Raw genomic sequence first — 22,974 nt, 5'->3', positions numbered from 1 at the left:
GTTGATTTTGAAGCAATTTCATCTAATGTTTAATATATATATATATATATATATATATATATATATATATATATATATATATATATATATATATATATATATATATTTCAATAAATGTCTAGTAATTGAAAGGATATTATTTAAGGGGCTAAAGGCCCCTATTAAACTTTTTTTTTTAAGTTGGTGGATAGATTTGTTATGAAGAATTTTCAAAGTGGGTGCATTGACTGTTGATCCAATAACAATGGAGATTCACTTGCTTATAAAATACTTGATGTTATGAAATGTCAAATGTGATTGATTCACCCTTTTCTGAAGTGGTTATTTTGAATAATCATTGTTAAGTTGTTACTCAAATGCTCTCTTATAAGTATTTGCATAAGTTGGCAAATTTTGGACTATAACTATTGGCCAGGTATGTACAATATATTAATATAACCCAATTCATATTTCAATATAATACAATTCAATATAATACAATTCAATTCCTTTTTTCGCCACCTCTCTTTTTAAATTCAACACATTATGTTGCTCCATCAATATTCAATAAATATAAATGTATTTCTTGAATCTTGAGACACTTTGTGACCAGGTAAAAGGCTAATTTTCCTTGAGGTGTGCCTTTAGCCCCATTTTACCCTATATGTAGGTGTACACGCATATGGGAGACTGATAACTCACCATCGCAGTATATCAACATGGCATACAGCAGTAGTCATTTGTATGAATATAGTGCTCAATTGTCTTGTAATAAAGAAATAGATATCCTGTGAGATTCAGCTTGTACAGATATGAAATAATGATAAAAATGTGATTTCTGGAAGTGGAAATGTATTTTGCAACACTTACATATTTCAGGTCAATAACAAACATGTTTAGCTGTAGAAGTTAATTCAATTTTGTATTTTTATTTTGGGATTTTATTATGGTTACACTGTTCATTAGAGAAAGTTTTAGGAATAAGAGGTGGGGGAACAACTTTAAAAATAAAAGTTATGCATGGTGGGGTAAAGGTGGTGGAATTATGTCCTGGGTCACTATGCATTTAAGGGTTAAGTATAAGGAAGAAAAAAAAGTGCCATTGCAGCGAGACAAAATGCACTTATTTTATAGAAACATTCTCTGAAAACAAGTCTAAATATATATATTATGCAGTATTGCTTCTCATGTAACTTTCTTGTTTCAAGGATTTAGACTTTTTTTTTACTGGAAAACAAGACAAAAATATGTTAATACAGTATTTCTCATGAAATTTGTATTAGTAAGCCAGTTGCAAAGCTAAGCAGAGAAGCAGTGATATCCAAGCAAGACATTTGGTGGCACGACCACTATTGCAGGGTGCAGGCGTGATGACTTTAAGATCAGGAATTGCCCCTATGCTAAATGCTGTCTTGTTTTTCTGGAAAAACATGGAAAAAAAAAAGTTAGTCAGGTATAGTTATCAAGGATTAAAAAAAAAAGCCATTGTGGCCAGAAATAGTGATGCCACATGCTCACTTTACCTCCATTATACTGTACAAGTACATTTGTTTTTATAATCCTTCATCAAAAATTTTAAATTGAAACAAGTTCCTTTTACAAACAGGTCTCATAGAATCACATTGCTGTACCTAAATGTGATAGAAATGTGTTTTACATTATTGTTGTATATCGCGGCAACAACAATAGGTGCCTCCCAAACTGCCCACTTCTGCATTATTCTACGGCACTTTGTAATGCTAGTATTTTTAAAGGGGTCATGACATGAGAAACCAAATTTGCCTTGATCTTTTGGTATATAAGAGGTCTTTGTATCATTAAAACGTCCTGCAAGTTTAATATTTTAAGACGTCCTCCCCATTCTAAACGAATCATTTATTTAATCAAGCTCAAAATACAGCTCGTTCTGGATTCATGGTTAGAAGTGACGTGTCGGTTAGAAGTGACGTAACAGCGTTTGCATATGACCGCCTCCAGCACAAGATAACTACGCTTTAAGCGCAAGACAGCTACGCTCATTTCAGTATCGCCGTCGCCTCACAAGTGTTCAGTCGATGGACAGCGAGCTCTGACAGAGACTACTTGTGCACAGGAAAATTACGATGCCACACAGATGTGCTGTTCCTGGCTGTGGTCAAACAAAACCTCTGAATAAGCTGCCGAAAGATCCAGACGTCAGGGAAAAATGGATGCAGTTTATTTTTTGCGGACGTTCCAGTCACGGCAGTGTTAACTTAAGCGTTTGTTCTGTACATTTTAAGGATGACTGTTTTGAGAACAAATCTCAATATGATGCTTGCTTTGCCAGAAAACTGTTGCTCAAAGATAAGTCCGTGCCGACTATTCTGGGAACAATGACGACGCAAACTGTAAGTAATCTATTTTAAACTTTAAACTACTTTTTAAAGCGCAATTTCATTCATTATGAATAATCACAGTGTTTTTACTTAGTTTACTTGCATATTGTTCTGGCTGGGGCGTCAATAATTGATACATAGGCACTGACGTTAGCCAATCATAACAGTGGGCGTTAACACTGAAGTCTTAAATGGAAAACGCCCCCAAAACAGACTGTTTGAATCAGAGGATGAGAAACAGGGTGGGAAAAGGTCATAAATCACTAGATTTTAAAAGTTTTTCTTAAAAAAAAATATATTAATACTATAATTGCACCTAAGGGAACATAATAATACAATAAAAAAAAACCATGTCATGACCCCTTTAACACTGAAAATGCAGCAAAAATAAGTGTACTTAAAGTACCCTGATGATGCACTTTTTCAACCATCAAAACAGAGTGTGGAATGTTGGACACTTCATGCACTTAGCGCACATAGCCGTAAGTTTAGCACAAAGGTTGCTGCAAATATGCCATGAACTCTTGATTTTCATAAGGGCTGGAACTGCCGCAATGCATGATATAATATTGCAAAATTCACACCAGTCACATAATGATAAAGATCATGTTGTCCATTTTGTCTAACATCACTTAGGCTGCAGGGGCATGCCAAAAAAAAATAGGTTTATAAAAAGCCCAATATTGTTTTTGGGTATTGTCATAGTTACAGTAATGCAGCCTTTCTATCTATCTTGCCAATCGTTAACATAGTTATTTGTACAGGTCTTTAATGTTAATGTAATAAGGTTACAGCAATATTGTTGAGATGTGGATACTTACAGAGGAGTCAGCAACTATGACAAATTGGTTGATTCTTTTCAATGTTTGTTGGTACTGATTGATGGTTGTGTCATTCCAAGTCTTCGTGTACATCATGAAGACCCAGTCACTGCAAAGTAATCAAATAAAAGCCAGTCATTGTTGAGGCAAAACTCAAGACCTGAAAATGCATAAAATCATCTAGAGTTTGTAATTTGATTACCTAGTATTTGTTGTCCCCATCTCAGCTTTTAAGGCATCATGATCAGGGAAGCTCTCACAAACGCTCAAACTCATAGCTGGATAGTAATAGAGGAACGCCAAGCACATCTCATTCAAAGTTGAGAGCCCCCCCTGCAGGCAGAAAAAATATAAATGTTTCAGAGCACACGTGCTAACGCTGTGTTGTCTTCAAAGTCGGATGCGAGACAGACTTCCGACCATAAAGGCGTTCCGGTCCAAGATGCTCAGAAGATGACAAAGAAACAAATGGCAATGCTAGCATTTGCTTTGCAGTTGTTCGATCATCAACAAAACAGTCTTCCAGTGACTGCACAAGATAAACATGGCAATTCAATTATAGCATTGGTTTTGCTGTTGTTCGTTTGTCCACAAAGAAGTCTACTGGCGAATGAAGGAGATAAAGGTTGCCATGCAATGCTTGTATTTGTTTGGCAGTTCTTCGATTTTCAATTTATTGATTGATTCTCAAACACAATACAGAATAAAGCAAAATAAACATGCAAAGTCAAACTTTATCCCCATTTAACCCCCCATTAAGTCCCTATCCCCCCTCCAGATCCCCAACCCCCTTGTTTATATGACATATTTTCGAATACCGCCACCCTGCCCAATTAGGTTAATCATTCGTGAAATAAGGGAGCACCAATTGACTTCCATCCTCTTAAGAATGATCTGTCTGCCAATCATTACACTAGTTTGAACCCAGCTTTCTGTATATTTGTCAACCACTTTAATAACCATCCCATCCAGGCCTGGCTCCAACTCCAAGATGTAAGGTGGGCCATAGGGCCCACCAGGTGTGCCGAACAGTTGGAGGGGTGGGTGAAGTGGTAAGTTCTCAAGGTGGGCTAAGTTCATGATTGGGTGGGTCAGGCCCACCCAGGCCTTCCTGTGGAGCCAGGCCTGGTCCCATCACCCAATATGCATATAGTCTAGGGCAGAATGATATTTGAATATCCAAAACCCTCACAGATAAATTTCTGTACTCTTAACCAGAATTCTTCAATCTTAGCATAGAACCACAGAGCATGGGCTATATCTCCATCTGACGTCACCGGTGTGTCTTTTAAATCAAGCCTAAACAATCCAGAGGTAGTCCAGTAGAAACGATGCTAAAACTTAAACTAAGGTGTACCCTTGCATCCTTAGTAGGATGGAAACGATTTGTCAGGGGAAAAAAAAGAGTGTCTGAAGAGGATTGTAGACAAACTGTTGAGGATAATCCGGGTAAGTAGATCAAGCTTATTGCCAAATTTGTAGAATAATTCCTCTAGTAATTTCAAGAACAGATCGTAGAAAAGTCAGTAACACAGAGAAGTCGATTTAACTGCAGCTGAACGAGAAGGAAGTCCGACAAGGCTCACAACACCTCACAACAATGCTAGACGCTGACGCTGTGTATGAGTGAGGTTTAAGTGCAAGTCTTAACAGGATGATAATAAGCTGCATGTGCGCGTGGTTAAAACTATTGAACTGGTAATATTGATTTTAAGGATAATTGTAGAAAAGTGAAGCAGAGCTCGCCTCTAAGCTGCTTCCACTCGCATAGTGTCACGTGTCTCCCATTGTTCAATTTTCAACAAAGAAATCTGCTAGCGACTGCGATAGATCAACATTCCCTTATAAAATTCAAAAGTTCATAGCAAAAACTTGCCACAAATTCACAAGCTTTGCGGCTAATTGTCCTTTGTTGCCAAATGTTTGCTGCTGGTTTACCGCTACCCGTGAAGAGCTGCAAACCTCTGGCAAACATTTGCGGTGAATCATAACCTCATTTGCATCTGCAAGTTTGCAGCTAGTTTGCCAGAATTCTAGATTGTTTTGTAATGGTTGTTATGCAATGCTAACATTGTTCTGCAGTTGTTCGATTGTAAACAAAAAAGTCTCCTAGCGACTGCAGAAGATAAACAATGCAATGCAAGCAATTGCAGGTGTCATATTATCAAAAGAAAAAAATATTTCATTGTTTTTTTATTGCACACCTTTATCTGCAAAAAGATTTTATCATGATGTAATAATTGAATTTCAACTGATTTATAATTTTCTTTAGCTTAAAAATAAATGTTCAAATTAATTGCTGTCATGGTTGTGTGACTACAATACACCTGCATCGCAGTAAAATTGGAGTACTAGAATACCGCAAGTCAAGAAGGAAAGAAGTGGAAGGGAACATACCCACCATGCATGAGAAACAGTTCAAATTTCATTTTAGGTTTATATGTAAATTAACTAACCCATGTTGGTGTGGTGCGACTTTCAGTATTATAGGTACACTCCACCAACAATTTGTCACCCTGTAAGAGAAAAATACATTGCTTATTTTGCCTTCCTGGTTAAACAATACCACTTTTTTAGCTTGGCTACTATATAAATCTAGTGCATGGTATTGTGCAATATATATTTGAGATTTATGCCTGAAATCCTTTAAACTAAACTGTATGGAAAGTTGTATAACTTTTCAAACTTAACACTTACCAACTTCACTGTCTTAGTTTTACCCAAGTTTACCACTTCCTGGAATTCAAAATCATAGTTTTCATCTGCAGCTAGGAGATCAATCTGTTTTCCCTGTCTGAAGAAATTAAGAGATTACAAAAAGAGGCAAGAAATAAGAATACTTAATTACAGTAACTGGTTCTCTCAAGGGGAAATCTCAAACATATTAACTGATTTTCAGCAGTGATGGTAAGTTTAACTCTTTAAGTTCATTTCCATACAGGTGTCTTAAATTGAACTTCTTGGTCACACACAAACAAACATTCCCTAACACATCAAACAAAGCAGAGTTGTTCCACACAAGTTCACTATGTGGCTAATGATAAACCCTTTGGTCGGACCCTCACATTTCTCTCATTTAACCCGTAAGAGAAAATATCATGAAGCATTCATATCACAGTCTGAAGACCCATCAATAGTTTTGTTTTTTTGTCTTTGTTAACATAAAATTCTACTTTTAAAGGAATATCTGGATTCAATACTGGTTAAGCTCAATTGGCAGCATGTGTTGCATAATGTTGATTACCACAAAACATAATTTAATTTTAAATGAATGTTAAAATAATAAAAAAAATCTACAATCAAGGTTACAGTGAGACACTTAGAATGGAAGTGAATGGGACCAATTTTTGAAGGGTTTAGAGGCAGAAATGTGAAACTTATAATACATCTGTGTCCTTACGATGTTTATAGCGCTGTACGAGTACTCCAGAGCTCTCCTTAATCTATGAGCATTTTCAAGTAGCCTACTAAAGTTACGATGCTTTTGGGAAACAGGAAGCAAAACTAAGACGAATCGTAAGATGGATTTTATGATCTACTTAATCTTACGATGCTTTTGGAAAACGAGGCCCTGGCTAGCTTATTTGGCCGGTCTTCCAGCCTCATCAGCAGACAAGTGACCAAAACCCCTCTAAAACCAATGAAAGAAACCAGCTTTACCACCAACTGATTTAAGCTGTTTCATACAGTGGTCAATACTGTCATTATTGCTGAGATGTTTACCTGAATTGTCCGACTCGCACCTTCCGTCCAGCTAAGTGTGTATGCAGCATTACAGAGAACACCTGAAGATCCTGTGGAGTCTCAGATAGAACCTGTAGAACACAGAACAAGACTTGATTGTCCAATCATCTGCTAACCCTCTCTCTTGAAAGGATGTGAGAAGCTTAACATGTACCCTTGGAATATAAGCAGTGTCACACAGGCCATATGTGAGGAAAGACTTGGCGTTGGGTGGGATGGCGTACCCAGGGTACACCCCAAGCCCTGTCATGAGAACAGCTGCATCATGCTGACGGAGTTCAGAAGTATAATAGAACCGTAGACCTGAGTTATCAACTCGACCTGTGTAGAGAAAAGACTAAGTAGTGTCCACTTGCATTGTAAGTCTCATACTGTTTATTTAGTGCCATGTGATGGTTTCATAGCATAAATCACGTGATTTACATTGTAAGTACCTGCAGTTGTACTTGGATTGTTGTAATGCACTTCAAGCCTATAGAAAAAATCAATAGCATTTGCACCAATCGGAAGTCCTGCCACCTCAGGGAATTCAAAAGCCTGAGAGAAATAGATGAAAATCTGAATGATTTTTCGTACAATTTTACAGTCAATTATAGGACATGCAAAACCTCAAAGTTATATTAGTCTGCATTTCTGGAGTTAACATCTATTATTGTGTTCCAAAGAACAAAAATGGTTAAATGGTTTTGGGAGAAAATGAGGTTGAGTGGCCTAAATGTTCACAGATTTTTCATTTATGGGTGAACTATCCCTTTAATTAGTGAAGATATCACAATACGCCACAATTTAGGGTTCTTTAAATGCCACACCAGCGGAACCCTCTGAAGAACTTTTAATCTATTCATTTTTACCTTGCAACATAGTAATATACAGTAAATAGAGGTGGATATGGGAAGAACTGTCACAGGTAAGTGACTGATACAAAAAATAGCGACGCTATAACCAACATTGTTCATTTTAGCTACCCTGATAGCACAGGTAAGCTACATCACCTAAATGTCTATTTGATGTGTTTGTTTACATCTGGAATACATATTTTGTAGATTGTTTGCTCATTTGCAAAATGTCTATTCTCTTGGATGTCAATAAAACTTTCAGCAGATGTCATTGAGATGATCTGATGTTTTTAAGATGTTTATCAGATGTTCATTATAATGTGATGCTTTCCAGATTTCCAGAACAAACAGACATCTCGGAGATGTACAGTGTGTGTGCTCTCTGGGTATTTTCATATCAGTGTAGCTTTTGGGTGAAAACAAAACAATAAATATATATATATATATATATATATATATATATATATATATATATATATATATATATATATATATATACACACTCATCTAAAGGATTATTAGGAACAGCTGTTCAATTTCTCATTAATGCAATTATCTAATCAACCAATCACATGGCAGTTGCTTCAATGCATTTAGGGGTGTGGTCCTGGTCAAGACAATCTCCTGAACTCCAAACTGAATGTCAGAATGGGAAAGAAAGGTGATTTAAGCAATTTTGAGCGTGGCATGGTTGTTGGTGCCAGACTGGCCGGTCTGAGTATTTCACAATCTGCTCAGTTACTGGGATTTTCACTCACAACCATTTCTAGGGTTCACAAAGAATGGTGTGAAAAGGAAAAACATCCAGTATGCGGCAGTCCTGTGGGCTGAAAATGCCTTGTTGATGCTAGAGGTCAGAGGAGAATGGGCCGACTGATTCAAGCTGATAGAAGAGCAACTTTGCCTGAAATAACCACTCGTTACAACCGAGGTATGCAGCAAAGCATTTGTGAAGCCACAACACGCACAACTTTGAGGCGGATGGGCTACAACAGCAGAAGACCCCACCGGGTACCACTCATCTCCACTACAAATAGGAAAAAGAGGCTACAATTTGCAAGAGCTCACCAAAATTGGACAGTTGAAGAATGGAAAAATGTTGCCTGGTCTGATGAGTCTCGATTTCTGTTGAGACATTCAGATGGTAGAGTCAGAATTTGGCGTAAACAGAATGAGAACATGGATCCATCATGCCTTGTTACCACTGTGCAGGCTGGTGGTGGTGGTGTAATGGTGTGGGGGATGTTTTCTTGGCACACTTTAGGCCCCTTAGTGCCAATTGGGCATCGTTTAAATTCCACGGCCTACCTGAGCATTGTTTCTGACCATGTCCGTCCCTTTATGGCCACCATGTACCCATCCTCTGATGGCTACTTCCAGCAGGATAATGCACCATGTCACAAAGCTCGAATCATTTCAAATTGGTTTCTTGAACATGACAATGAGTTCACTGTACTAAAATGGCCCCCACAGTCACCAGATCTCAACCCAATAGAGCATCTTTGGGATGTGGTGGAACGGGAGCTTCGTGCCCTGGATATGCATCCCACAAATCTCCATCAACTGCAAGATGCTATCCTATCAATATGGGCCAACATTTCTAAAGAATGCTTTCAGCACCTTGTTGAATCAATGCCACGTAGAATTAAGGCAGTTCTGATGGCGAAAGGGGGTCAAACACAGTATTAGTATGGTGTTCCTAATAATCCTTTAGGTGAGTGTATATATATATATACACACACACACACACACACATATATTACATATATATACACATATATTACATATATACACACATATATTACATATATATATTATTATTATTATTTTTATTTTTTTTCTGTAAGTAAATTAACATCCATACTACCTGTCTACAAGGTATAATGTCAAACTGAATAATAACTAAATGTAAATTTTTTTAAGTGCTCATATTTTGTGTGTTTTGTGTATCTGAGCGGGATCCAAATATATTTTCTCAAATATTAAAAGGTTTTCTAAAAATGTATACCATGCAATTGAAGTTCTTTGCCATTTTTTTAAGCTATAAGCTCTTGTTTTAGGGTGTGCCATTTTAGCGGAAATCCGTCAGTATTCCTTCAGGGTGTAAGGGGTTAAATCATGAGAAACTTGTTGCTTGGGAAGCTACAGTTTTAAAGTGGCTTCCCCAACACTGGTTTATAAACTGTACTATTGCATTGTGATGCTCCTCTCAAACTTTCGTTTAGTAATACAGTCATAAATGGCAATGCTTGAATCCCAATTCAAAACAGACTGACCCCTCCTCCAACTCCCCACACAGCAACGACCTCCATACACTGTTCACTCCCCGTTGTGTAACATTCGGTTTCAGATGGCTCCTTCACACTTGGGGGGCAGCGGTACAGCAGCAGGTGATGCACTAGGTCAAAGTTTTCAATAAGCGGCTCAATCTGGATGTGACGAGAGGTCAGAGATGGAGAAGCTGAGCGATGGGTAGTGAATAGATCATCATAATAAAGGTCATAGACTCACTCACCCGATAAATGTGCTGTTTCTGATTAAAGGTTGGGGCTTTCATGATCTTGCAGTGATAGTAGGTCTCGCGAGATGGTACTGTGAACTGAAATGATTATACATTTTAAGGAATAATTCACACAAACATGCAAATTCTGTCATTCTTCTCTCACTCTCATGGCATTCCAAACCCACATGAATTTCTTTCTTCTGGATATTTTGAAGAATCTTTGTATATAACTTTTTCATACAATGACAGTTCATAATGACCAATTGCCTTAAGTTCTCACAAACACAACAATCCGGTTGCCAGTGTTTCCTCTATATGCATTCAGCAGCAGGTCAAGTTACATGCTTTAGAAGTGCTTTATAACACAATATTTTCTTGGTGCGATTGAAGCCTGGTTTTCATGCAAGCAATCACGGAACCTGACAATAGTTTTGTGTGAGGAACAAACAGAAATTTTTATTCCTTATTCACTGATGATTTTTCCCATCTAGTGAGCTGCTGAGAACAGCTGCAACCGGGAACGCTGGACCCGTATTTCTATGCGTCTGTGGAATAATTGTTTATAATCGAGCTTCAAACCATTATAGATGGTTATTCATGTTTGCCTTGTCATATGTGTCTTTATTTACTTGGAGTGGTGGTGGTGTAGTGGGCTAAAGCACATAACTGTTAATCAGAAGGTTGCTGGTTCGATCCCCACAGCCACCCCCATTGTGTCCTTGAGCAAGGCAATTAACTCCAGGTTGCTCCGGGGGGATTGTCCTTGTAATAAGTGCACTGTAAGTCGCTTTGGATAAACGCGTCTGCCAAATGCATGAATGTAAATGAAAATTTACTTTGAGCTTTTGAGAATTGAAGGGCTCTGGAAACTCTGATAGCAAGATTAATAACTATCAAACAATGAAATGCCTCAACTCAGAAAATTACTTGCATTATTCTTACTAAACGTAAACAGAAGACAATATGAACCAATTTAACAGAACATACACATAAAAACTATGAAGACTACTGAATCACCACACCAGTGGTTCTCAACTGGTTGTGCTTCGGGATCCAGATTTTACATTGGACATCAAGTCGTAACCGAACACATAAAAAATTTAACATGCAATGGGTGGCATTTTCTTTTGCCTGGCATAGTTTTGTTCATAGTTTTCAAGAATGTTTTCAAGGGCACGTTTCAAGTGCCATTATTTTTGTTGATTCTAACAACAAATAAACAAAAATATGGCTTCAGAAGACTTCAATATAGCACACAAGTCATATGGACTACTTTTGTGTTGATTTTTTGGTGTAATTATTGGAACTTAACAGACTAATTCAAAAGCTATATGACTATCAATGCATGAATAGAGCAGCAATAGTTGTGTAAAAATTCTTAAAAAATGCCACAGCATACGAGTTTGGAACAACACTGATATAAAGAAAACTGCAGGAACAGATCGTTGTTTATGGCAATTTCACTGGTAGCATCAGGTGAATAAATGAGAAAATCAAAAATCTTTCTTACATTGACCATAGTCATGTTGAAATACTTGCTGTTTGGAGGGGTGACCCGAGGCATGTACCTCAACATGTTCAACTCCTTCGTGCCCCTTTGGGTGGTGCCGTGGTATGCGATGTCATCTGTCTGTCCGTACGCATAGATCAGCTTGATGGGAAGAGTCTTTTAATGGGATAAAACAAAAATAGTGCAAAACTCTTTTCAATCGTAGCCTTTCACTGAAGTACTGATCCACTGATACCAGTTCTCTAGCCACCTACACACTGCAACAATGTGTTTGTCACTCACAAAACTTTGCAGTATGCACGTGGCCATTGACAACTCGTAAAAAAATCATTCATCCAAAAATGAAAATTTCATAATTTACTCTCCCTCATGTAATTCCAAACCCATATGACTTTTTCTGTGGAGCACAAAAGGAGGAATTCTGAAGAATCTGTTGGTCACTCTTTGCCACAGAAAAAAGTCATGTTGGAACAACACGAGTGTCAGTAAATAATGACAGAGTTTTCATTTTTCTAAACTATTCCTTTAAGCCTAAGCTGGGAGTGCTGCTCTAGAATTTCAGTGTTTCTATGTTCAGTCAGACAATACATCTTCTCAGGGTGGTTTTTGAAGTACAGATGAGAGCCCTTTGACAAAGCAGTAGGATAAGCACTTTGTACAGAGAGAGATCGGGAGTAGCTCACAGAAACTGGTCCCAAGGGCCAGTGTGTCTAACATTGCATGGATACCATTACATTGTTGTTTTTGTTCTGCTATGCCATAGATACACTGTCTTTGTTTACTGGATACAACTGCTGAGAAAAGCTTACTCATTATAAAGGGGGAGGGTTAAACCAGTGTTTCCCAGCCTTTTTTCTGCCACGACACACTTTTTACAAAAACATTTTTAAATCCTACGGCACACCACTATCCCACATAGGCTAACCATCGTCAATATTTTTTCTTTTCAAGAACTTGTCCATGTTTTCTGTCCGTCTTAGTAGCGTTTACTTGTTACGTTTGAAATTCGGCTATGCAAAAAAAAACTAGTCACAAAGGTAGGCTAAGCTGTGTGAGGTCACAGGTGCCAAGAGCGCTAAATGGGTAATGATAAAACAACAAATTTACTTCTTTTCTAATTTGTAGATTTGCTCTTGCAATACCACAACAAATTACAGGGATGCAAACTCATGAGGGGTGAAAAAGGTAAGACAATCACTGGTCCATGAACATTTGTTTTCATTTTTAATTTTTTTAAAGAATAAGCTAAAAGCACCAATTCCATCAATTTTAGTGATTCAAGTTTATTCAAGTTTACAATTGTGCAGAATTAGCTGCAAAATAAAGAGTATTATGGTGAGGCTTCTGTTTCACAAATTTGTTAAATTTTATTAACTGATTAGTTCAGTGACCCCTTCTGGAAATGTCACTAGGTGGCGACAAATGAGCGTCTTATGTGCTTTGAGTGAGTCAGTGAATCATTTTGAGTCGTTCATGATCGAAACAAGAGGCTTTATCGTGTTTAAGCATTAAAAGAACAAAGCAGATCTAAAGTCTTCCTTCAGTCTGAGGATTATTTTTCATTCAAAAAGACAACAATAATAGTCTAATAATAGTGAGTTTCAAAAACGTCCTTATTCTCCTTTATTAAAATTAGCATGGCTACAAATCTATTGACTTCAGTCTAAGAATTATAAACACAAAGCAGATCTATGGGATCATTTTCCTACAGTAGCCTGTTTAAAATGCTGAGCATGGCTTTTATCAGAAAAGACCACAATAATAGACAAATAATAATAATTTAGTTTTTCAATAAGGTTCTTTTGGCATTGTAAAGCGCATTTCACATAAGTTGAGTCGAGGCATCAACGCTCCGTTCAACGTCAGCGTCAAGTGCGGCATTGCCCTACACATGACAAGAGCTGCAGAAGGTGTCAAAGAGGGGCGATTTTCCAAGTTTGCCAAGTAAAACAGCGGGAGGTGTGCACAATAAACATTGAGAACATGTATTTGGAAGAGAGAGAAAAAAGCTTGCAGTTGCTTTGATACCAGAAAGTAATAAAAGGACTCATTTATGTTTAGGTCTGTGCATTTTCTTGGTGAATTAAAATTAGTTCAATAACTGGGGTCTCTGATATTCATAAACAATAAGGTAATATTTAATTAAAAGAAATGATGAGACATTCAATGTCTCTTCACAAATTTGGACAGTTTTTAAATATTTCTTGTTGCTTAGTATTCTCAAAGACATTATTGGTGAAGCAAAAACGTGGTGTGAAAAACACTTTGGTGTAAAGTGGCATCACTTCATAGATTTCAATGTATTCTGCAGCGCTGACACGAGTCATGTGAAAGACATCAGCCACTTTTGCACATTAATCATTGCTCTTCACAATCACAAAAGTGACAGATTATGGTTTCAAAACAGCGAATTTCTCAGAAAGGTGAGGAGTTTGGATCCCTGAAATTATAAAAATCTTTTTCATGTATTTATTTATTTTGAGGAATTTGATCATTTTCCATGGCTCACCTGACAATCTTTCACGGCATACTAGTGTGCCACAGCACAGTGGTTGGGAAACACTTGGTTAAACCGATGGTGTTATGTCTTTGTATCCTCGTCATTGTTAGGAATATACAGTTGAAGTCAGAAGTTTACATACACAGGTTGAAGTAATTAAACCTAATTTTTTAACCACTCCACAGATTTCATATTAGCAAACTATAGTTTTGGAAAGTCGTTTAGGACATCAATTTTTTTATAAAAAATTTTAACAATTGTTTTCAGACAGATTGTCTCATTTTTAATTGACTATATCACAATTCCAGTGGGTCAGAAGTTTACATACACAAGTTAGCTGTGTGTTTAAGCAGCTTGGACAATTCCAGAAAAATATGTAATTTCTTCTGATAGGCTAATTGGAGTCAATTGCAGGTGTACCTGTGTATGTATTTTAAGGCCTACCTTCAAACTCAATACCTCTATGCTTGACATCATGGGAAAATCTAAAGAAATCTGCCAAGACCTCAGAAAAAAAATCTGTGGACCTCAACAAGTCTGGTTCATCCTTGGGATCAATTTCCAAACCTTAAGGCACCAAGTTCATCTGTACAAACAATAGTATGCAAGTATAAACACCATGTGACCACCATCATACCGCTCATTAAGGAGATATATTCTGTCTCCTAGAAATGAACGTAGTTTGGTGTGCAAAGTGCAAATCAATCCCAGAACAACAGCAAAGGACCTTGTGAAGATGCTGGAGGAAACAGGTAGACAAGTATCTATATCCACAGTAAAACGAGTCCTATATCGGCATAACCTGAAAGGCTGCTCAGCAAGGAAGAAGCCACTGCTCCAAAACCACCATAAAAAAATCAAGACTAGAGTTTGCAAGTGCACATGGGGACAAAGATCTTACTACTTTTTAGAAATGTCCTCCAAAGACAATGCTATCAAATACTAATAAAGTTTATATAAACTTCTGACCCGCTGGGAATGTGATGAAAGAAATGAAAGCTGAAATAAATAATAATCTGTACTATTATTCTGACATTTCACATTTTTAAATTAAAGTAGTGATCTCAACTGACCTAAGACAGGGAATGTTTTCCACGATTAAATGACAGGAATTGTGAAAAACTGAGTTTGAATGTATTTGGCTAAGATGTATTTTTAATGATTAAGCATGCTCACAGTGATGGGAAAATCATTTTCATCACAGGCCTCAATGGACCTCTGAAACTTCATGACTGTTGTCCCGTTGGACTCGGTTAGAGACAGGAGTTTGTAGTTCTGTTGCAGGTCCACCAGAGGCATGGAATTCCCCTCAGCATGTTGGTCCTTAATGTGAAAAACAAATTTGTTAACACATGCATATACTGTATTTATGCATGGTAGCCTGTGTTTTTATGCTAGGTTGTTGTAACCATAGTTTTCTCTTTGAATGTAATTAGGAATTATTTTTGGAAATAAGTCTAATAAGGGTCAATGAATTGATGATATTTGTTCCAGAACTATTCAATTATTCAAAAATACTTTTAAAATGTAATTCACACAAAACAATTACTTGAATAAGCTTCTCTCTCTCTTTTTTTTTTTTTTTTTAAATTTCTGAGTTTAAAGTTATTTTAATGTTGGGGGGAGATCATATGGTGTAAACATCAGTAACCAGACAGTAAAAGAACTCAAAGTTTCATTAATATCTGAAATTCATGAAAAAGAAATGTTAGCATGAGAAGTGCAGAATATTTTATTTTTATTTCTTAAAAAGAAGCAGTGAAACATTTTGTTTTAAAATATGATTCCTATTAAAAAACAAAAACAAACCTTGGCTACCAAATAAAGGAATTAACCAACATGCATGTCTGCATTTCTGTCAAATAAATAAATAAAATAATAAGTAAAACAAAGGACCCATTTAGACCCTCAAGACTGTTTATGAAGTTAAAAAAAAATACTAAACTAACTTTCTGTCTTCAAAAAACACATCTTTTCCATGAGCACTGCACTTAAAAAAAAAAAAAGACAAATTCTTGTTGCTCTTTAATCTGTCTTGAATACTACCATTCTGATGCTAGTGAAACTTTGAAATACAGCACTTTTCATACCACTATAAGATGATTAGCTTATAATGTATTCCTGTTTTGTAAGTCGCTTTGGATAAAAGCATCTGCCAAATAAATACATGTAAATGAAATGTAAATATATATATATATAATATATATTTACATTTACATTTCTTGTAGGATATTTTGGTTGTACAAATGTACACCTTACGGAGTAAAGTGCCCGTGTACCTCCATCATTAATGTAGGAAACAGTATGTGTGGGAATTAAATTATGTAAATTGTATTATGGAATTAGCCACGTTTGACCACCATTATAAGAAGGGTAAATGACAAATAATTAGATTATAAAATAAATTTTTTAACTATTAAGATCATAATACAATATCTCGTTGTATCCGCTCACAATTTCTATTGTAAGGAATTAGCTTTATAATGGAATTATGATTAATTCACTTATTGGCATAATATTATTCTCATGGCTTATGGAAAATAATATCACAAATCTTTTAGATATGGTTCTGAGCTCGAGATTATTTATCAAAATATACTACAGTCAAATTATCTTTGAATACAAACAAGACTTTATTGCTGATCTAAATATAAAAGCTAATTTTACACATAGACACAAACATGGAAAACAGGTTGTGAGTGAATTTTAACAGAATGTGGTGGAAATTATATATACAGAGAAAATAACTTATAACTAGCTTTGAGAAAATAACTAGCTTTGAGAACCATTTGATACTTTTTTGAGTATAAATCAATTTGCAATTAGGTTACCTAAATTATTAGAATAATACACCAGCACTTTCAGAAAAAGTCTGGAGATGTACTTGTGTGTTGTTGCGTTGCTTGATTCTTTGACTCTTTGTAGAAAATTTTGGCTGATCCGTCAATGTTTTGGACCTCTGTTAAGATCATGGATGTCTGTTGCCGGGATGATGAGGGGGGCTTTGAAGTGAGGCCTTCCGCAAGGGAGATTAGGAGAATCCTACCTGGCAAAATTCCTGAGCATGAAGAAGGCAGAGATATGGTGAAATTCCTAGATGAGCTCTTCCCGAGACTGCTCGACATAACATGCTACCAGCTGGAAATCGAACTAGCTCACAGAGTCCTGACTCGTAGATCGGCTGAGGGAGACAGGCCTGATCAATTCTGGACAAATTTCTGAGATCATCCGATAAAGATCTCGTGTAAAGGAAAGCTTTCTTGGAAGAATCACAGCATTTTCTTGTTCCCAGATTTTGCGAATTCGACAAAAGATAAACATGATCATATCGAGGAATGCAAGAATCTCTTACATCAATGGAAGATCGCTTTTGCTCTGATGTTTCCGGCAAAATTGAGAATAGATACTAAGGATGGCTGCAAAATATTTACATGCCCACAGCAAGAAATGTCTTTTCTAAATTCAACAGACTGAGGAAGTCATGGTCATTTCTCCAAGTGGGGAAGCTGGGTGCCTTTTTTGTTTCTTTTTGCACTGGTTCCGCTTAGAGGCTGGACAGTTGTGGATGAATCTGCTCGTTATTTGTGCTTATACCTTTTTTGTGGAGCATCTTTTGGAATTTGTTTTGTGGAGGAACACACCTTTGAGACAGTTTTGTGAATTAATCTACAATACACGTTCTTTGTGTTTATTCGGCCTATTGGCTTGAGTATGTTTTATATATATTTTTCTGTTATGTAATTTTGTCTCACAGAATCTGTATAGAAACACCGGACTTGAGCAATCGGACAGTTAAATTGTCATGGGACTCTCATAGGCGTACATGGACCGTTTGAGTTTAGAGGTATGGATGCCGTTTGGCGCTGTCATTTGCGGGGTCAGTGCAACGTTTTTCTTTTTCTGTTTTTTTGGTTCGGGGGAAAGTGTGGGGTTTGATTGTTGCACTAATGGGGAATGTGGTCTTTATATATTTATTTTTGACACACAATCGATTTTTTTTCATATGTCAAAATGTCAATTGTTAAGATGAGTGGATTGTCTCTCTCCACGTGGAATGTGGAACACATCAAAGGATGTGTAAAAATCTTGGTCTTACAGATATTTGGAGACGTTTGAACCCATCTGGTAGAGACTATACATTTTTTTCATCAGTCCATAAGATTTATTCTTGAATGGATTTTTTTTATGTATATTTAAGTCCCTCATTTAATTTGTTCTGGATTGCTCAATTGGAAACAACTTAGTCTGGAGTGGTGGTGGAGTAGTGGGCTAAAGCACAGAATGGGTATGCAGAAAGTTGCCAGTTCGATCCCCACAGTCACCACCAAGAGCTAGGCCCTTCCAGGTTGTAGATTGTCCCTGTAATAAGTGCAATGTAATTCGCTTTGGATAAAAGCATCTGCCAAATGCATAAATGTACATTTCTCAGATCACGCCCTGGTGAGATTAAAGGTGTTACCTCATATGGAGAAAAATAAACTATATAGTTGGTACTTTATTGTATCCTTTTGCAAAATCCTTATTTCCAACAAATGTTAAAGGCTGAAATCAATGTTTATATAGAGACCAACTGGTCCTTAGTGTCCTCTGTGGGCATGGCTTAGGAGACACTTAAGGTGGTTCTTAACGGTCGGATCATACATATGCCTCATTCATCAAAAAATCCAAAGCACGAGAACTCATGGAGTTGGAAGAGAATATTAAAAGTACCGAGACAGAACTGAAGTGCTGAATGTTGTCTGATGGCCTCATAGAATTTACCTGATTGAAATACAGACATAATACTATTTTGTCGCTGTGGAGCGGAGGGGGGCGGGTCCGGGCTAGAATGTCGCAGAGAATTACGGGCATGTCCGTCATGTGTGTGTTTATGTTTGTGCTTTTGTTTTAAGTTTTCATTAAATTATTATTTATATTGACAAGCCGGTTTTCGCCTCCTCCTTGCCCATCGTACACCCTTACATTGGTGCCGAAACCCAGGAAGGAGGAGGGATGCCCGTCGCAGAGTCCTCGACACTGCTGTCCACCCAGGGGAGCGCCGCTGCCATCTGCCGGGCGAAGGAGTAGCCCAACCGCCTGGACGCGGGGAACGGCCGCCGTCCGCGGGGCGAGTGGGGACTGGATTCCCCGACCGCCTGGAGCGAGGGAGCCGCTGCTGGGGGTGGAGGAGTGCCCTGCCGTCCCCAGAGACGTGGAGGGGTCGAGAGAAGACCGCCGTCCACGAGGGGAGGAGGGAATGCAACTCCTCGACTGCCTGGAGCGGTAGGGCCACTGCCAGGGGTGGAGGAGTGTCCCCACGTGCCGCCAGAAAAGCGGAGGGGCATTCTGTCCGCTGGGGGTCGGAGGTTTGACTCCGGTTCGCCCGCAGAGGAGTGGCTGTCATCCGCCAGAGAGTGTGGAGGAGTGTTCGAGGACCATGCGACGGTACATCAGAGAACCGGTGAGTGAGCTTTTTCTCTCTATCCTCTCTCTCTTTCGCACCGTGTTGGCCTTTTCCCTCGCCTATTTTTAATTTATTTATTTTTTTTCTCCCTCCTGTCTCCTCCCAGGTCGAGGAAGGCGGGGATGATCTGACGGGGCGCAAAGCTCGCCCCTCCCCAGGGAAAGGGGGTGTGGGTCATGCCAGTGGCACCCCGGCCTGAGGTAACGCCGGGAGGAGTGTGGAGCGTAGGGGGGCGGGGCCGGGCTAGAATGTCACACGCCTGGTCCCCAATTGGCCTGATGGGGCCAATATTATTATTAAATAATATTATTATTTATATTGACAAGTCGGTTCTCGCCTCCTCCTTGCCCATCGTAACCTCCTTACAGTCGCGGAAGGAGGAGTTTTGGTTATTTAAGGTAAGACAGTCAAATTTTGAGACAGGGGACAAAGCAGGGAAGCTTTTGGCTACATATATAAAGCAGAGAGAGTCTTTTTCTACCATTCCCTCAGTGAAATCTGCAGGTAGTGAACTATTTACCTAGGGCACTGATTTTAATGATGCTTTTAAAGAAAGCATTATTAAATCTTTATAGTTCCATGTCTTCATCTATTGATGAAGATTTTAGAAACTGTGTTGAACCATTAGATCTCCCTAAACTGACAACTGAGCAAAAGAATTATCTTGATTCTGAGATAACCTTGGAGGAGCTTGACAAGGTAATTAAGGCCCTGCCTACAGGCTTAATACATGCCTTAATTTATTTGATCTTATGCAACAGAACTAGCTCCACTTTTGTTAGAAGTTTATATGGAATCATTAAAGGATGGAAACTTCTGCCAACCATGACACAAGCCTGAATCAGTCTTATTCTTAAAAAGGTCAAAGATCCAAGCGAGTGTAAGGGTTACAGTCCAATTTCCCTGATCCAGTAAGACTTAAAAATGTTGTCAAAAATTCTGGCTACCCGAATAAGTAAAGTTATGACATCTCTTATACATACAGATCAGGTTGGGTTTAGTCTGGCCGTAGCTCATCTGACAACATTAGGCGTTTCATAAATATCATGTGGTCAGTGGCAAATTATCAGACTCTGGTCACTGACGTCTCACTTGACACTGAAAAGGCATTTGATATGGTAGAATGGGATTATCTTAGGTACGGGTTAGGGAATACTTTTATTGAATGGATTAAGTTATTTTATAGACACGATAGCAGCGGTAAAAACAAATGGATTAATTTCAGATAGGCACCCGTCAAGGTTACCCTCTTTCCCCATTATTGTTCTGTCTTGCCCTGGAACATTAGCTGCTGTGATAAGAAAGGAAGATGATTTTCCAGCGGTGGTGGCAGGAGGTTTGGCGCATACATTTTTCTTTACGCAGATGATATTTTATTATTCGTTTCCGACCCCACAAGATCTCTGCCTTGCCACAGATTTATTCATTCCTTTTCTAAGTTCTCAGGATACACAGTCAACTGGTCAAAATCGGAGGCTTTGGCTCTGACAGCGTACTGTCCAGTAACGGCTTTTCAGCCGAGAGCTTTCCAGTGACCCAAACAGGGCATTAAGTACTTGGGCATTTTATTCCAAGCAAAATTGTGTGATTCAGTTAGAGTTCATTTTAACCCCTTAAGAAAAGGTTTTCGAGCGATGTGGACAGGTGGTCTTATTTATCTATGATTGGTAAAGTTAATATTATTAAAATGAATTGTATTCCAAAATTCAACTACCTGCTTCAGTCTCTCCCTGTAGATATCCCCCTCTCTTATTTCAAGCAATTTGATAGCATAGCGAAGTTGTTCATTTTGAATGGTAAGTGTCCCAGATTACATTTCAATAAATTACATAGGCCGACTGACAAAAGGTTGGCTAGGCTTACCCAAGATTTTGTTTAATTATTATACATTCAGTCTCAGACTTTTGGCTCATTGTTCGCTTCCACATGAGAGGTTCTGTATTGAACAGGAAGGTCTTGCCCCTATTAAGCGAATTGGTTTATATCGAAGGACAAAAGGAGGGTGTCTTAGCTTTTCCTGGGCTTATAGCTAGTGTGTTCTCTGGACAAGTCTCTTAGTTATATATATATATATATAATGTTTAATATATTTTTTTACCTTGAAAATTATTTTTGAAAACTTTAAATTAAACTAATGATTATGTTGTATACAAGATGCAATACAAATTATTTTAATAACATTTACTTGATAATAACACCACACAAAAATTTTAAAAGTCATACAAAATTATTATAATTTTTTTCAAAAATGTGTGAAACCTACATGGGAACAAAGATTACATTTCTGTGAACTTGACATGTTTTAAATTTGATTTGTTTTAAACATTTCTCCTTTTTATTACCTTGGACAACCTTATTTGTCAATGACCCTTGGACTATTTCAACAGGTCAAAACACCTATATTTCTATTAGGCTGATTTTGTCTAAATTTGCATCTGTTACAGAATATCCGGTCTGTACACAGATATGAATAAATGTAATGTCTAGTTTAATACAAATTGCATGAAGCACATTTCTAGACTTCGATTGTGTCACAATTATGAATTATCCTTCATAATAGCTTAAAGCTACTTGGAAACCCAAATGTAAGAATTGATATAAGGTACACTCTACTGAGTACATTTGAAAGAATCAGGAATATAAATATCAAAATATAAACAAAATTAAAAATAATATTTGAGGCTGGAATTAATTTCATTGAAAGTCTTCATCTTAAACCTGATGAGAAACACTTTTCAGACTTTGAGTTTACCGTAAAATAAGTGCCTTCTGGCCCAACTCCTCCAATGACAATATCAGCTCCAGTCATTCCTCCTTTGGGACTGAAGCCAAAACCGATCCAGCCGCTGGTGGTGACGCTGAGCTCAAATAAGATGGTGCCCTGGATCTCATCAAATCCCCACTTCAGACGCACTTTGAGGTCGGGGTCCAGAACTTCTGAGAAAGGAAGAAGAGGGTCTTCCTGAGCCCAGGACAACTGAACTGAGAGCAAGACCAGGGGCAAGATGAGAAATAATATGCCCATGTTACCGTTTCAAATAGCTGAAAAACAATCTCTGTTGTTTCAGAAAGCTGTGCGATTGAATCTGCCCTAGATTGTTCCGTAGCAGCAGTCTTAGTAAACTGTCTATAACCCCCCCCCCCCACCCCCACCCCTTCTCCTCCTCTTTCTTTGTGACAGTAAGTTTTCAGTTCACCTGCTCATTACATAATACTGTAAAGCCCTTGATAATAGATAATGCGAGAGGAAGTTTGTAATGATCACTCAAAAGGTTTTTTCA

At 37.8% G+C, this 22,974-nt stretch overlaps 1 protein-coding gene across 1 annotated transcript; it reads right to left on the bottom strand.

Moving 5' to 3' along the window:
• Positions 1-892: 892 nt before the first annotated feature.
• Positions 893-22,773, bottom strand: LOC127623784 (DBH-like monooxygenase protein 2 homolog). Its single transcript, XM_052098296.1, has 13 exons — positions 22,446-22,773; positions 15,427-15,573; positions 11,751-11,906; positions 10,253-10,336; positions 10,014-10,166; positions 7,336-7,438; positions 7,056-7,222; positions 6,881-6,972; positions 5,855-5,951; positions 5,614-5,673; positions 3,360-3,490; positions 3,158-3,266; positions 893-1,399 (listed from the first exon to the last, which is right to left on the bottom strand). Exons 1-13 carry the CDS (start codon positions 22,716-22,718, stop codon positions 1,259-1,261), a joined length of 1,713 nt encoding a protein of 570 aa, XP_051954256.1. The 5' UTR covers positions 22,719-22,773; the 3' UTR covers positions 893-1,258.
• Between the last annotated feature and the right edge of the window lie 201 nt (positions 22,774-22,974).

The sequence above is a fragment of the Xyrauchen texanus genome, chromosome 30 (assembly GCF_025860055.1).
Source record: "Xyrauchen texanus isolate HMW12.3.18 chromosome 30, RBS_HiC_50CHRs, whole genome shotgun sequence".
Classification (NCBI taxonomy): domain Eukaryota; kingdom Metazoa; phylum Chordata; class Actinopteri; order Cypriniformes; family Catostomidae; genus Xyrauchen; species Xyrauchen texanus.
Note: the sequence above shows the minus strand (reverse complement) of the source record. Positions and strands in the feature narration are given on the sequence as shown.

Coding starts and splice junctions, on each gene's coding strand:
- LOC127623784 (XM_052098296.1), bottom strand. CDS start 22,718: ATGGGCATATTATTTCTCATCTTGCCCCTGGTCTTGCTCTCAGTTCAG. Junction 10,337..11,750: donor TCAACATGACTATGGTCAAT/GTAAGAAAGATT, acceptor TAATCATTTCAG/TTCACAGTACCATCTCGCGA. Junction 5,674..5,854: donor AAACTAAGACAGTGAAGTTG/GTAAGTGTTAAG, acceptor TTTCTCTTACAG/GGTGACAAATTGTTGGTGGA.